Source organism: Nanorana parkeri, unplaced genomic scaffold (assembly GCF_000935625.1).
Source record: "Nanorana parkeri isolate BGI_ZX_2015 unplaced genomic scaffold, ASM93562v1 scaffold1705, whole genome shotgun sequence".
Classification (NCBI taxonomy): Eukaryota; Metazoa; Chordata; class Amphibia; order Anura; family Dicroglossidae; genus Nanorana; species Nanorana parkeri.
Genome location: NW_017307973.1, coordinates 202,852 through 216,059, shown reverse-complemented (window position 1 = coordinate 216,059; position 13,208 = coordinate 202,852). Strand labels below are relative to the sequence as shown.

General features: G+C 38.9%; 1 protein-coding gene across 1 annotated transcript in view; it reads left to right on the top strand.

Moving 5' to 3' along the window:
* The window catches only part of LOC108799365 (rho guanine nucleotide exchange factor 28-like), a 100,000-nt gene that overhangs the window by 71,287 nt on the left and 15,505 nt on the right, over positions 1-13,208 (top strand). Inside the window, exons 16-21 of the mRNA XM_018571228.1 lie at positions 468-590; positions 3,694-3,811; positions 4,624-4,878; positions 6,381-6,457; positions 9,943-10,121; positions 12,438-12,529. Coding sequence (XP_018426730.1) covers positions 468-590; positions 3,694-3,811; positions 4,624-4,878; positions 6,381-6,457; positions 9,943-10,121; positions 12,438-12,529 — 844 coding nt within the window. The remainder of the gene's footprint in view (positions 1-467; positions 591-3,693; positions 3,812-4,623; positions 4,879-6,380; positions 6,458-9,942; positions 10,122-12,437; positions 12,530-13,208) is intronic.

Sequence of the window (13,208 nt, the reverse complement as noted above, 5' to 3'; positions counted from 1 at the left end):
ATATAAGACATCCCTTATTTGCTTGACACTCTGAACGTTAATAAAGGCCTTATTGGATGAAGATTCTTGGTGTGCTGGTGACGTATTCTACTTCTTGGATTTATGTGGCACCATCCGTAGAGTCACTTCAGCACCTGCCATATAAGGGGTGCCTCAGTCAGGTGTGCAGTGCAACTGTCCTATAGAAAGAAAGTTTACTCAGTGTATCTCTCCTAGTTGTATATAATGCATTGCAGCAAAATTATGCAAGCTACATCATGTGCTTTGGGTAGGACTGTGGCCTCCTACAAGACATTTCTGTACTGTACAATCAGGAATAGTTTCATGTGATTTTAACAGCTTCCTGCAATTTATGAGGAAACCCATCATTACTTTTACTTTCTCAGCCTACCTAGAGTGTTGTTTCCTCTGATTATGAAATATTAATTACGTTTCTTTAATTGTTTACTACTTATTATTTTTACCAGTTTTCAGCTGAGAATGCAGAAAAAATGAAGCATATTTATGGCGAATTCTGCAGTCACCACATTGAAGCTGTGAACTTGTTTAAGGAACTACAACACAATAAAAAATTTCAGAACTTTATAAAAGTAAGTGTCCTTTTTATTGTAAGGCTTACTGAGAGCCATATCTACTGATATCTTCCATGACACTTAAAGTTAAGCTTGCCTTTACATAGTACGATTTGTACATTTTCTGTACCACATCCTGTAGACTTACCAAAACTATGTAATGGGAGGTTCTACAGAAACTTAATTTTAATTTGTATCCAATTGGCTTAGATGCAGCTGCTCGGCCATGGAAACCCATTCCATGAAGTTCTCTACGCACTGTTGTTGTGCCAATCTAAAGGCCACACGAAGTTTTGAGGTCTGTAGCTATTGACTCTGCAGACAGTTGGCGACTTCTGCGCACTATGCACTTCAGCATGCGCTGAACCCGCTCTGTCATTTCACGTGGTCTACCACTTCGTGGCTGAGTTGCAGTTGTTCCCAGTTGCTTTCACTGTGTTATAATACCACTAACAGTTGACCGTGGAATATTTAGTAGCAAGGAAATTTCGCAGATTGGATTTTTTATAATAGTCTGGCCCTCTAGCAACTTCAGCATGAAATTATAGCTAATTATAGCTAATTGGCCTACAAACGTCAGGTGGTCATAATAATCTGGCCACTCAGTGTATATCATACTACTTTATTGCAACGTGTATGTTCAGTTTATGTTATCTGAGTGAGGGGAGACAATCGCCCTTACTGAATTTTCATGAATGATCCAAATTAAATATGTGCATTCATGTCTGTGAATGCAGTTTAAAGAATAGTTTGTGTTTGCTTTATCACCCATTTAACGACTATATAGAGATGAAAAAAAACAGACACACTTATACAGTGACCTTTAGAATGTGTCGTAATGCTTATAAAAAGCAGGGGTGCCTAACATAAAATGAATCTATAGCCAAAACCTTTTTTTTTAGTTTTGGATAGAGTGGGGATGGAGATAAAACCCCTGTAAGATTTGACTTCTATTCGAGGATCCGTTTTAGAGATTTTCACTCATTTGCTGTTTTGAGAATGTTTCCTAGACAGGAAGTGAGGGGGAAATCTGCACTAGGGAAACAAACACCAATAAAAAAAAAAGCTGACAGAAGTAATTATGTTTATTTTAAATTAAGTAAAAGGCTAGAACCCCTGTCTGTGTTGCTGTTAGAGAGTTTTCTTCACTTCTTGACTATGAAAAGGTTGTCCCTGGGCCAGGATATGAGGAGAAATCTCTCTTAACTGGTCCCCAGACAGCACTAAAAAATGACAGATGTTCTAATCCTTCTCCAATCTGTTCAAAACGTTTTCAAAGATTCAGCTGTAGATACACTTTATTTCAGGCAACAGAGAGGTCTTTTTAAGGTCACTGTTAGGCCCCGTTCACACTTGTGGCATGCGTGAATGCTCGATGGGTTTATGCGCGTTTTGCCCGACGTCAGCCTATTCATTTCAATGGGCTGCTCTAAGCACAACAGATGCAGCAAAGAAGCCCATTCAGCGCTTTGAGCTGCAAACTTCATGTGTTTTCGATCAAGCGATTCTGCTCATTTTGTTGGGTGTCAACGTGTGGGCAAAGATGCCCTTTTGGGGTGTCATTTAACAAGTACCGGTGACGCAAGCACATCACATGTTTTTCCTGCATTGTGTTAAGTGTGACTGGGGCCTTAAATGGTTCATGTCTCTGGGCCCCTATGAAATTCATGACTGTAGAACTGTTAACAGTATTTGTTACATTTCCAGGCACAGTAAAAGCACAGAGTTATGTATTAGTAAAATGTTCTTCTTTAAAGCTGTGGGGATGAAAAGTGAAGGTGTTGCCCTTAGCAGCCAATCACACGTCAAGTGTAATTTCTCCTCTGCAGCTTAGAAAATGAACAAAAGCATCTGAGCAGAAAATGTTTCTTCCAGTTTTTGCAGGATAATGATGTAAGTGTTAAACATGAGGATAATAAATTAACACAAATTATACCATTAAATGAGCCAAGTTCTAATTCCTTGTAAAGCGGCGAGAGTGAATAAATAATAATTCTGTCTGCACTCAGCCTGCCTGAAGACTAATATGCATTTTATAAATATAGCTCTCTTATTTAGCAGTTCTATGTATAAATCATGGAGCATCTGGAGAGTATCTAGACTTGGCCTAGTATGCTCAGTTCTTAGTACTTTTTCCGCTGCAACGCAGCCCAGTCTTGGAAAGCAAATGGGTTTCTGAGGCTGGCGCGCGATATACAAGAAAAAGCTGAGCAGTTTGCGCTCAGTAGTAGTCTCAGTGCTTTTTGCCAGCTTATTTCAAACAACCGATCTGGCTGTATAGGAGTGGGGGAAAACCGCTGCACCTCCAAAAGCAGGTGGCATGGGCGCTTAGGCAAAAGTATTAAGTAGTAAAAAAAGGATTCATTTTTAATAATACAAACTGTATTTTGGTTAAGTTTGCACACAGAGACCAGTAAAGGTCCGATCACACTTTCCTATACAGCAGCATCTAATAGTTCTCTATATGGCTCACCAGTGGAAATTGTAAGCTTGTAAGCTCATTCTGATACTGCACTGCCTCCCTGTGGCCTTTTATGTGAATAAACTGTAGTAGAGTCTTGTACCATGTTGTCCATCGTTTTTTGCAGAAAGTTTGACGTTTAAGTGATAACCTTTATTGGTTAACTTAAGTTATTAAAGATGCAAGCTTTCGTGATTCCTTGCATCCCTTCATAAAGCCTGATGATGGGATCTAAGGAATCCCTAATGCTTGCATCTTTAAAAAGTTAGCCAAGAATGTGAATAAACATTAATGCTTTCCCTGACCAAATAAAGCTAGTTGGAAAGCTCTGCTGCAATGTGACATAATATTATTTATATGGAAATCCTGTCACTACTTTCACTGCCTCTATAGTGAATGTGTTTGACCAAGGCGCCTGTTCTCATAGAGTATTTTTATAATGTACAAACATGAACCAAATCTAATTTGATCAGGGTATATATAGTTTAGTTAACCCAAAACGTCCAGATATAGCTTTGGCTAAAGCAATGGGCAGACTGTGCTGAAAGAAAGACAAATTTCAGAGGACATGCTGAGGCTTGTAGTTCTAAAATGTATGGTTGGTAAAGGTAATTCAGACTTGATCTAAAGGCTTCTGTAAAATTGTCTTGTTTTTTAAAGGTGACAAACGGCAATCTGCAAGCTCGTCGTCGAGGTATCCCTGAATGTATCCTCCTAGTAACACAGCGTATCACCAAATATCCGGTTCTTGTGGAGAGGATATTGCGTTATACTCCAGGTTAGTGTGAAATCTCCAGGTTATTAACTGTCACTTGTATATAAAAATGTAAATATCCTTATCAGTGTTTGCTAAGATTTGCAAAACCTGATCTCTATTCCTCTGAACCGGGAAGAAAGCCCCTTCTGCCCAGTCAGCTGCAGCCAGGGAATTCCCCATCTGCAGCTGCACGTTAGCAAAGGGGCAGGATGTTGTGATGTAATTGACCTTATATAGCCACATGGTCAGCACAAACATTCCGCCCCTTTGTTTATTGGCAGCTTCGAGATGGGGAATGCCCTGATTGGGTGGATGGCCCCATGTCTTTCTGAGGTTTGGAGGAGCTCAGGTTCGGACCAGGTTCCAAATCTGAGCTCATCCCTAGTCTCTATGTACTTGTCTGGGGCAGGCTGTGTTTGCACATTCTATACACAAGCTGTACTTCCTGCTTATTAGCACTGCATGCTGCATGTTCTCTACCAGCGATGCGTGAATGTACGTGGGTTTGATTCCTGGAGCTATTATGAAACAGATCTTAAATTGCCAACTTTAATCCAAACCCCATTTAAGTCAATGGGGCAAACCTTGAAAGTCAGTTCTTTCTATTTTCAAGGCTAATCGTCAAACAATGGGTATGGGGAGCTGGGCACTGCCAAACGGCACATATACAAATGACTTCTCGTGAACCAGCCTTCTCATAATTCTTCACTCTCCTGTGGAAGAAAATAAGTTTAGGGCTATAAGTCCCTTAACCGTTTACTTAGTGGGAAAGTGGATACTGCCTACCTGTTTCTTGCAAAACCCCCTTAACACTTCTCATATCTTGTTTTTAGAGGGCAATGATGAGCACAAAGATCTTTGTAGGGCTCTGTGCTTAATCAAGGACATGATTGCTGCAGTGGACTCAAAAGTCAATGAATTTGAGAGAAAACAAAGACTTGAAGAGTTCGTAAACAAGATTGAAAACAAGACATTCACCAAGATGAAGAATGGACATGTCTTTACAAAGCAAGACCTAAAGACAAAAGATCGAGTGCTGCTGCATGATGGTGTCCTCCTATGGAAAACTGCTACAGGGAGATTTAAAGGTATTCACTTTTACAGTAATAATCATAAAAATGTGTTCGTATAGAACTATTTTTCCCAATGAATCACTTTACTGTACAGAACATAGCAACAGTAAAAACAATGTTGCAGGAGGAAATGGTTACTGTGTTAAGGTAAAAAGATTATCCTTTAAAAGGTGTAATATACTCCATAGCATTCCCTAATATACCTACAGGTAAATTACTTACAAAATTACAAAAACACCCAGCTATTGTACTTTTCTGCAAACCCGAATGATGAAATCTGGTACTTACCAGTCATTCTCTATTTGGAACAAATTGTGAACAGTTCAGAATTTAAATAATGTCAACAGCTAATAGAATCATTTATCCTTCCTAATAATACATTTTTAGTTTTCTGAGCAACTTCCAAACAGTCAAGACCCACCTTCACCAAAATTTCTGCCTATGTATGTATATACATAGGCATAGTATATATATATACTATGTTCCTCTCCTCTAAAATACTTATATCGTACCTCTGTAGGACAGTGCTGGGCTGCTAAGCTTGTTTATTTAACAAAGCCCAGTTGGGAAAGAGAGGCGGACCTTTTAATATTGCATAGTAGAATCAAGGGCTGGAATTGCATAAAATAAGCTCACTCAAATATTCAGATAAACCAACTCAGCTGTATACTTTACACAGAACAGACTCCTCTCAATACCATTGGTATTTGGTTGCCCTCTCCCTTACCTTGTTACCCCAAGTGAAATAAAACACTGGGGTCCTTATACCTAATCTAGCCTTGCCCAATTATCCAAGGATTTTGGCAGCAAGAAATCATATTCCGACAGTATGATAGGAGATTTCTAGTGGTTCTGTACCTCAAGAAATGTCTACTGTTAAGTCTCTCTTCCCTATACATGGACAAAAGCACAGTTATTTTTTCCAGGAAATGTTAATGTCAGCTTGTAAATTAATTGCCAGATTTGTGTTATATAGTCAAACTCCCACAAAAGAGTCCTTGCCCTTAGTTTCAGGAATTAAATGTAACCATAAGACCCAGAAGTCTCCATGTTACTACTTGTGTGGTTTTATGTCAAATTCAGCCAAGCGCATATACATTGAGAGAAAAGGGCTGTTTCTGTTCATTCCAAAATGTGGGAGGGCTAGTGGGGGGTATCATAAAACATTTGGCAAATTAAACTACCAAACTCCTATTTACATGCCGAAAATTCACATAATAACGTATTGTTGGGAGCTTAATGTCTTTCAGTCTTTGTGCTCTGGACTGAAACGCTTGCAGCCAATGCAGGACTGAAAGAAATGGGCTACGCTGGATTATGTTCCACAGACACCATCTTGGCTGTGAGATCTTAACCTGCATTGTAAATGGCTGTGCTGTTTTTCCTGGGAGAGTTTCATTCTGGAACAGAAAAATTACAAGTCAATGCTTGGCTTCACATGTCTTAATGCCGACTCTCTATAAATATTTATTTAGAAAAAAAGTTTCAAAACTTAAGCTTATTTTTCTCCATTTTAGATATCCAAGCTCTGCTTTTAACAGATGTGTTGCTGTTTCTTCAAGAAAAAGACCAAAAGTATATATTTGCTGCTGTGGTAAGTTTATAGCTCATGTATCTTGGAAAAAAATGATTTAATAAACTGTAGTGATGAAAAAAAGTTAGAGCCAATAAGTGAAGAGGTTTATTGGCAGCTGAAAACACTCTTCTGTTTCCAGACTTGCTGACTCTAAGAATTTTGTCTCCTGTTTAATCAGGTTTTCAGTTTTTCTTTTCAAAGGAAAAATGCGATGAATACTTCTTATAACCAGCTCTCAGTAGCGGCCCATTATGATTTGTTTAGCACTGTTCTGATGTTCTTACTTTTCTGTAAACATTTAGGTCTTGTTTTACTGATTTTGTTGCCGACTCAGATTGGCAGGTTAGATGTTAAAGAAAGGTGTGGGAGAGTATTCTGGATAGAATATTGTCCTTAATCTTCCTTGCTACTTAACATTCTCATGTAGATACATCTGCCTCTATATCAGTGACGTGCGGTACCTTCGCTTCTTGCTGAGGCATTCACCAGCCCCGCCCCCAGCATGCCGAAAGCCCTGCCCCCAGCAATTCGAAACCCTGCCCATATACCATCAAAGCCATATACCACCCCTCACTTGCTCATCACTGCTGTGGCATCGACATCAACGGGTTTTTTGTTTTTTTGATTGGACAGCTTGGACCAATGGTGCTTTGCCATTGGTTCAAACCATCCACAGAGCTCACGTCTCTAACAGGGTAGAGGCTGTGGCAGCTCTTACCTCACTATAGTTAGGTTACACAAGCAGTGGGGAAGCCCGCTGCTGTGTAACCTATATACCTGTCAAAAGCCGAATGCAGTGCAGCCTGTAACCGGCAGCGCTCTGTTTATGACAGGTTACACAGCGGGGAGGATTTCCCTGCTGTGTAACCTGTTACAAGTCGATCTGAATGAAGAAAAAGCTGTCAGCATCAGACTTGAAGCTGACTGCTTTTTCCTCCATAATACTAGGTGAGGCTCTGCCTCACCTGACCGCATGTCCCTGCTCTACATGTCTCGTACACCTGGTATCCCATTGACTGCTCCTGCACTCTTGGTTTAAAGAAGAACTCCAGTAAGAATAAAACGTAACCAAAGTTAATAGAACTTTGACAGAGCTTCTAACCTTTCTTTACCAAGTTCAAAATGAAATTGAAGTGTGTTGGCTTTAGATATGTTTGAATTGTCCTGGAGCCAATCGGACTTCTTAGTTTAATTTACCTCATGAGCAGCTTATATTTTTCTATTCAGCTGTTCGAAATGCAAACTTTTATCTGTTTAAAGCAAATATATCTCCTTTCCAAAGTCCAGACTTTAACCCAACCAAGGTTTTGTGACATGGACCTGAAAAGTGCTGTCCATGCAAAGAATCCAAAAATGATCGGTCAATCTAAACAGTTATGTATTGTATGATGTAAATTTCTTCTGAGCTGTTCTACAAGTCTGATCAGCAGCTACAGGAAATGTTTGGTGGAAGCTTCAGCTGCTAAAGGAAGTTATTCCAGTATTCCAGTATATGCAGAGGTTCACATAATAATTCTATACTAGGTAGTGAATGTTTAACGCCTTCCTGCCAACAATCTATTAACTTGTTTGTAATATGGTAAAAAACATCCTACCCTTTGAGAGTCAGGTGCTAACACTTCACATGGCTGCTTTCTCTCAGTCCCGCCACTCAGTGAGAGCTGGGGTCTCTATGGACGATCAAAAACTAATCAGAATGTTTCCTGATCATGTGATCTCTATGTCAGCTCTGACATGGTGATCAGGTGCTGGCTAGAGGCTCCATTTAATAAAAATGAAAGCCTTCAACCGGCAGATGAACACTGCCACCTTAAGGATGCAATGTTCATCTGTGGTGCCATCTATTTAATACCGTAACAGTCAGAAATAATTGCAGTATTAAAAATAGTAACCTAAATAAAAAATCTAATTTTACTTTTTAGTTTTTACGTATTTGTTGCGTATTTCAGCCTATAACAAAAGAAGAGCAGGGTATGTGACAATGCACCAAGAGAAATTATTTTATGTCATTAAAAATATATAAAAATAATTTAGTTATGCAAATTAGTCAGGGTTATTGTTAACCAGCAAGTGCTGAGGCTACTAAAATTGGCCTGGGCATCTAGGCATCAGTGACCTCTGGTCACAAAAAATGTGTTCAGTGAAGACGTGAAAGAAAAAAAAACATTTCTATGTTAGCTTTATGCAGATTGTGTTTGTGTAGGACTGTAATTCAGCTCTGTCTACAATATAGGAGCCATTAATGCAGGGATGCAGGAAATTGCAAAGGGTATACTGTATACAGAAAATGTAAATACTGCAGAACAGTGATTGTGGATTTCTGTAGACTTCCAGTGAAATTAAAGTCTAGGTGGCTTATTTGCTGGTTCCATGATTGATTTTACAGCACTTGTGCCGCAGAGGTGCTGACCCTGACCTATTCTTTAAATGGAAAACCTGCAATCTGTAAAAAAAAAAAAAAAAATCAGGAAAACAAGGGACTAAGCATTTAAAGTTATAAAAATATAAAACAAATAACTTTCAGATTAACTATGCCATAATAAATCAGAAAATATATTGAATCTCAATAGACAGTGCGAATTATTCATTCACGTGGGGGCATACTGCTACCTTCAGGAGGTTGGAACACTTTGCAAATTGAAAGAGGGCCAGCTACTGGTGACTATACTTCCACAAATACTAATGAACCCAGCTTAGATCAGTGTTCTGAGGAGGGAGGATGTTTCTTTCAACCCTGCTGGAATTGGGTCTAGTTTTCAGATGATTCTTCTATCAATTAACTGCTTATAGTTTGTCTTTCCATCATCGTTCAAGCACAGGACCTAAATATGGTACATTATTGCAAAGATTCTGCACTCTTCTTGCATTGCAGTGGTCACTCCAGGGAAAGTATTTTCCTGTACTGTGGACTGTCTACTTGTATAGTGGCATGGCTGACCCCCCAGGTCTGGGATTTCAGAGCAGTAGTCTCCAACTCTGAGGGCCCGGCAGGATCTCTGTTAGCTTCCCTCTTTTTATGTTCACTTCCTCGTTGCTTGCTACCACTGAGTGCATTAGCAGGTATGGCGGCGAGTCCTGTTTTGCTATTTCACAGGTGAGTAAATATACCCTCTAGCAAATAATTTTATGGTATGTACCAAAAAGGGCAGCGTTTGTAGGTCATGTGTGGGTCACTTGCTTCTAGTACCCTTGCCATCATACGTTCTTAAACTGTGGTCCCACTTCCCGCACCCTGATATGAGGCTCTTTGTTTTTTTCAATCTACTGATTTCGCAATGGTACACCCCCAGTACTATTTGGTTCTGTGACCACGTCCCTCACAGATTTGCTTCCCCACATGCTGAAGGCTTAGTACTGTTTTGTTGGATAAGGTTATTTCTAGGTTAGTATCTATGATTGTGTACGGTGCAGAAGATTTGTAGCTGTCAGATATTCCTGATCACACTTTCTCCTGCCTACTTTTTACATTGCTTACTAAGTAAGGGTTATTTATTGGTTTAAAGGATCAGAAACCTCCAGTCATTTCTCTGCAAAAACTGATTGTGAGGGAAGTAGCCAATGAGGAGCGTGGGATGTTTCTAATAAGTGCATCTTCGGCTGGACCCGAAATGTATGAAATTCACACAAACTCCAAAGAGGAAAGAAACTCATGGATGAGGCAGATACATGAAGCTGTGCAGAGGTAAGAATATAATTGTACTGTATACACTGAATAGATTAGTACATGACTTAAACATTAAACACATTTTTTTCCAAGTGATACTTTAAAAAAAACTTTTCTGCATTGGTTTTACCAATATACTTTGTAGTCCTAAAAATTGCTTATGCCATCTTTTATCCAGAACGGTAATGTGTTTGAATGAAATGTAAAAAGGTAAAATTTACAGAACATTTATATTTACAAATTCTGGTAACATGGAGATCAACACAGAAATATCAACTTGAATTTCCTCTCTTCTCTTAAATTATGTCAGTATGACAATTGCCTAAAAGTGGCAGGCAGCAGCAGTGAAAGGAGAAGATTGCTAGAGGTGCAGCTTGACACACTAACCTTCAGTACACATTTTTTTTAATTGAAGGGGTTTTTGTTGTTGTAAAAGTTTCACTGTAGTATGTTGATACACATATGTTTTTAATTTGGTTAAAGGGCTAGTGAATATACACATTGTTCCATGTAAAGGGATTTAAGGATCCATTTTGGGATTTTGGGCATAGGAAATATGCCCTAAAAAACAAATATCCTAGGACGTATCGCCTACACCATGCACCTTGTCCCCCGCCAAGGCTCCCCAATCGCTATTGCTGTCATATCCCAGCTGCCAAAATGAAAGTCAGGACTTGTTCTGTATAACGAGAAGTGGCTGCATCGGTCTTGTGTAAAATAATGCATTTAAATAATGTGAGTGTCATTGAAAAATACATTGTAACAATGTTTAATTTATGTGTAGATCAAAGGGATGGCATTTGATCTGCCGAGGACATAAATAAAAGCAAAGCAAAAAAATACAACCCTTTAATAAGGGGTTAAATATGAGCACATTTTATGTAAATGTTAGTTAGCCCTAATCAGTCCTAATTAACTCCACCCTCCTCCCCTTAACTGTTACTTTTTGCTGATTTTTTTTCTCATTATTTCTATTTCTATGATTGTCGCCGGGAGTCTGTTTAAACAGCCCCGATGCTGGCGACGTACACTGTACGTCGTCAGTCACGAAGGGGTTAAACTTTGGTTTCATTTGCATTTGTTTTGTTTGCATTATAATAAAAAAATAAAATACAAAAAGAGACTTTATTTGGCTGTGAACTATTTTGCCAATGCTTTGTATCAGAAATGTCATTTTGGGCCTTGTTCACACCAAGCGCGTTCCAGGAGCAGAGCAGAGCAGTTACAGACCGGATCAAAACTGCGTCCAATGTATTCCAATGGTATTTTAGGCTCTAGTTCACACCGCAGCGTTCAGTTCCAGAGCATGTAAAAAAACTGCAGCAAGCCCTATTTTACCTGCTCTGGAACGCACTGAAAGCCCATTTTAAACTTTAAAAATATATACTTTTTTTTACCAAAAACGGCCTGGATCGCAGCAAAAACGTGGCACAACCCACTACACTAAAGTGCACCCCTCTAGTGTTGCAATGTCGGCAATCTCCCTTGTTGCTCCATCACCTGCACTTTCATCTTCTCCCTGTTTTCTTCTGTGTTCAGTAGTCTTCCTACAGTTGCCAGGATTGTACATTGATCTGCACATGTGTGGCTGCCAGTGTACAAGTCATAAAAAAATGCTAGCAGGCAAGGAGAAAGATTTGATGGCAAAAGAGTGTCTTCTCCCACAAATATATACAGTATCTGCTCGCAGTTTTTTTACTTTGCAGGTTTAGTTCTGCTTTAAGTTATGACTACGTTATAGCAGAATAAACAAGCCAGTAGCAGAAATGTCAAACATTGCTCTAGTCCTTAAGGTAGAGCTGAAGTAGTATTAGCATGCATGGATAATATGAAGACATTTTCAGTGTTTATTAAAGCTAAAGATAATAAGATAATGTTGTATAGTGTGTAATGCATTTTTTCTATAGTCTGCTGATTACATATTCAGCCATCCTACAAAAGCACACTACCAAACAGTGATGACCAATTCATTTATGAATAAGAAAAATCTGGATTTTTATAAGATAATCTCATCAGTGACAATCTAAATCCATATTTGAAAGCTCCATGTAGATTGTGCAATTGTATGTAACCACTGACTAAGAATTAACATTAAAGCTAAGATAATCAAATGTTGTGCAGTTTAATATATAAATTAACATATTCCCCACTTACTGCTTTCCCTTACTAGCAAATACTGGACTTCCTTTATCCTAAAATGGCAGATAACAGAACAGATTGTTTTTTGTTAAAAACCTATATATTGTTATTATAACTGCCTTCATTGATTAAAAAATGATGCACCTATTTTTAAATTTGTGTCCTTATTTTTCCATCATGTTTTTATTTCCAAAGCTGTCCAGAAGAAGATGAAGGCAAGATTAGTGAATCCGATGAAGACAGACGTGCTGCAGGAGCACGGGCTGCCAAAGCTCAGGAGTATCAAGGTGAGTTAATAAGGCTTAGTGAGGCTTAGCACTAGTGAGTCTCAAAGTCTCCACATTTCACTCTACATACGCAACCTTGGGATCTATACCTCCAGTCGCCTTAGACTGCCCATAGGCTGCTCTGTCTTGTTAACTTTTAGAGATCAAAGATCACAGTACTAAAAAGTTTCCACAACTAATTTTAAACTAATTTTAAACCAGCCTAGGCAATGTTGAGGTTCCAACCCTTTACTGCCTGAACCACGTTCTTAAATCTGAAATTGCTTGGGCGTGCTTATTTGGCTGGGGTTATTTTTATTAACCATTCCACAAAGCAGCCCCTGAACCTCACACAAGGCAATGCGCACCTTCTGGCTCCAAGAATGTGTATTAATGTCAAGACGAAAACCAAGGTATTGATGAAAATCCAGTTATAGTTTATTTGTCACAATAATCATTTAAAAACGGGTGCCCCCTTCATCCGGACTTGATGATACTGGCCTGGAAAGGAAGGTCTGGAGAAAAAGCAGGCTGCTAAACTAGCGACCAGAGCAGACCTTATGCTGTATTCAAAGATATAACTTTAGTGTTTCGAAAAAAAAAAATTCTTTCCATTCCAGCATCATTCCTGATGAAGGGCGATCCCCTTTGGAACCTACAACATGATTTTTTTTTTTTTTTTTTAAAAAATTTTTTTTTT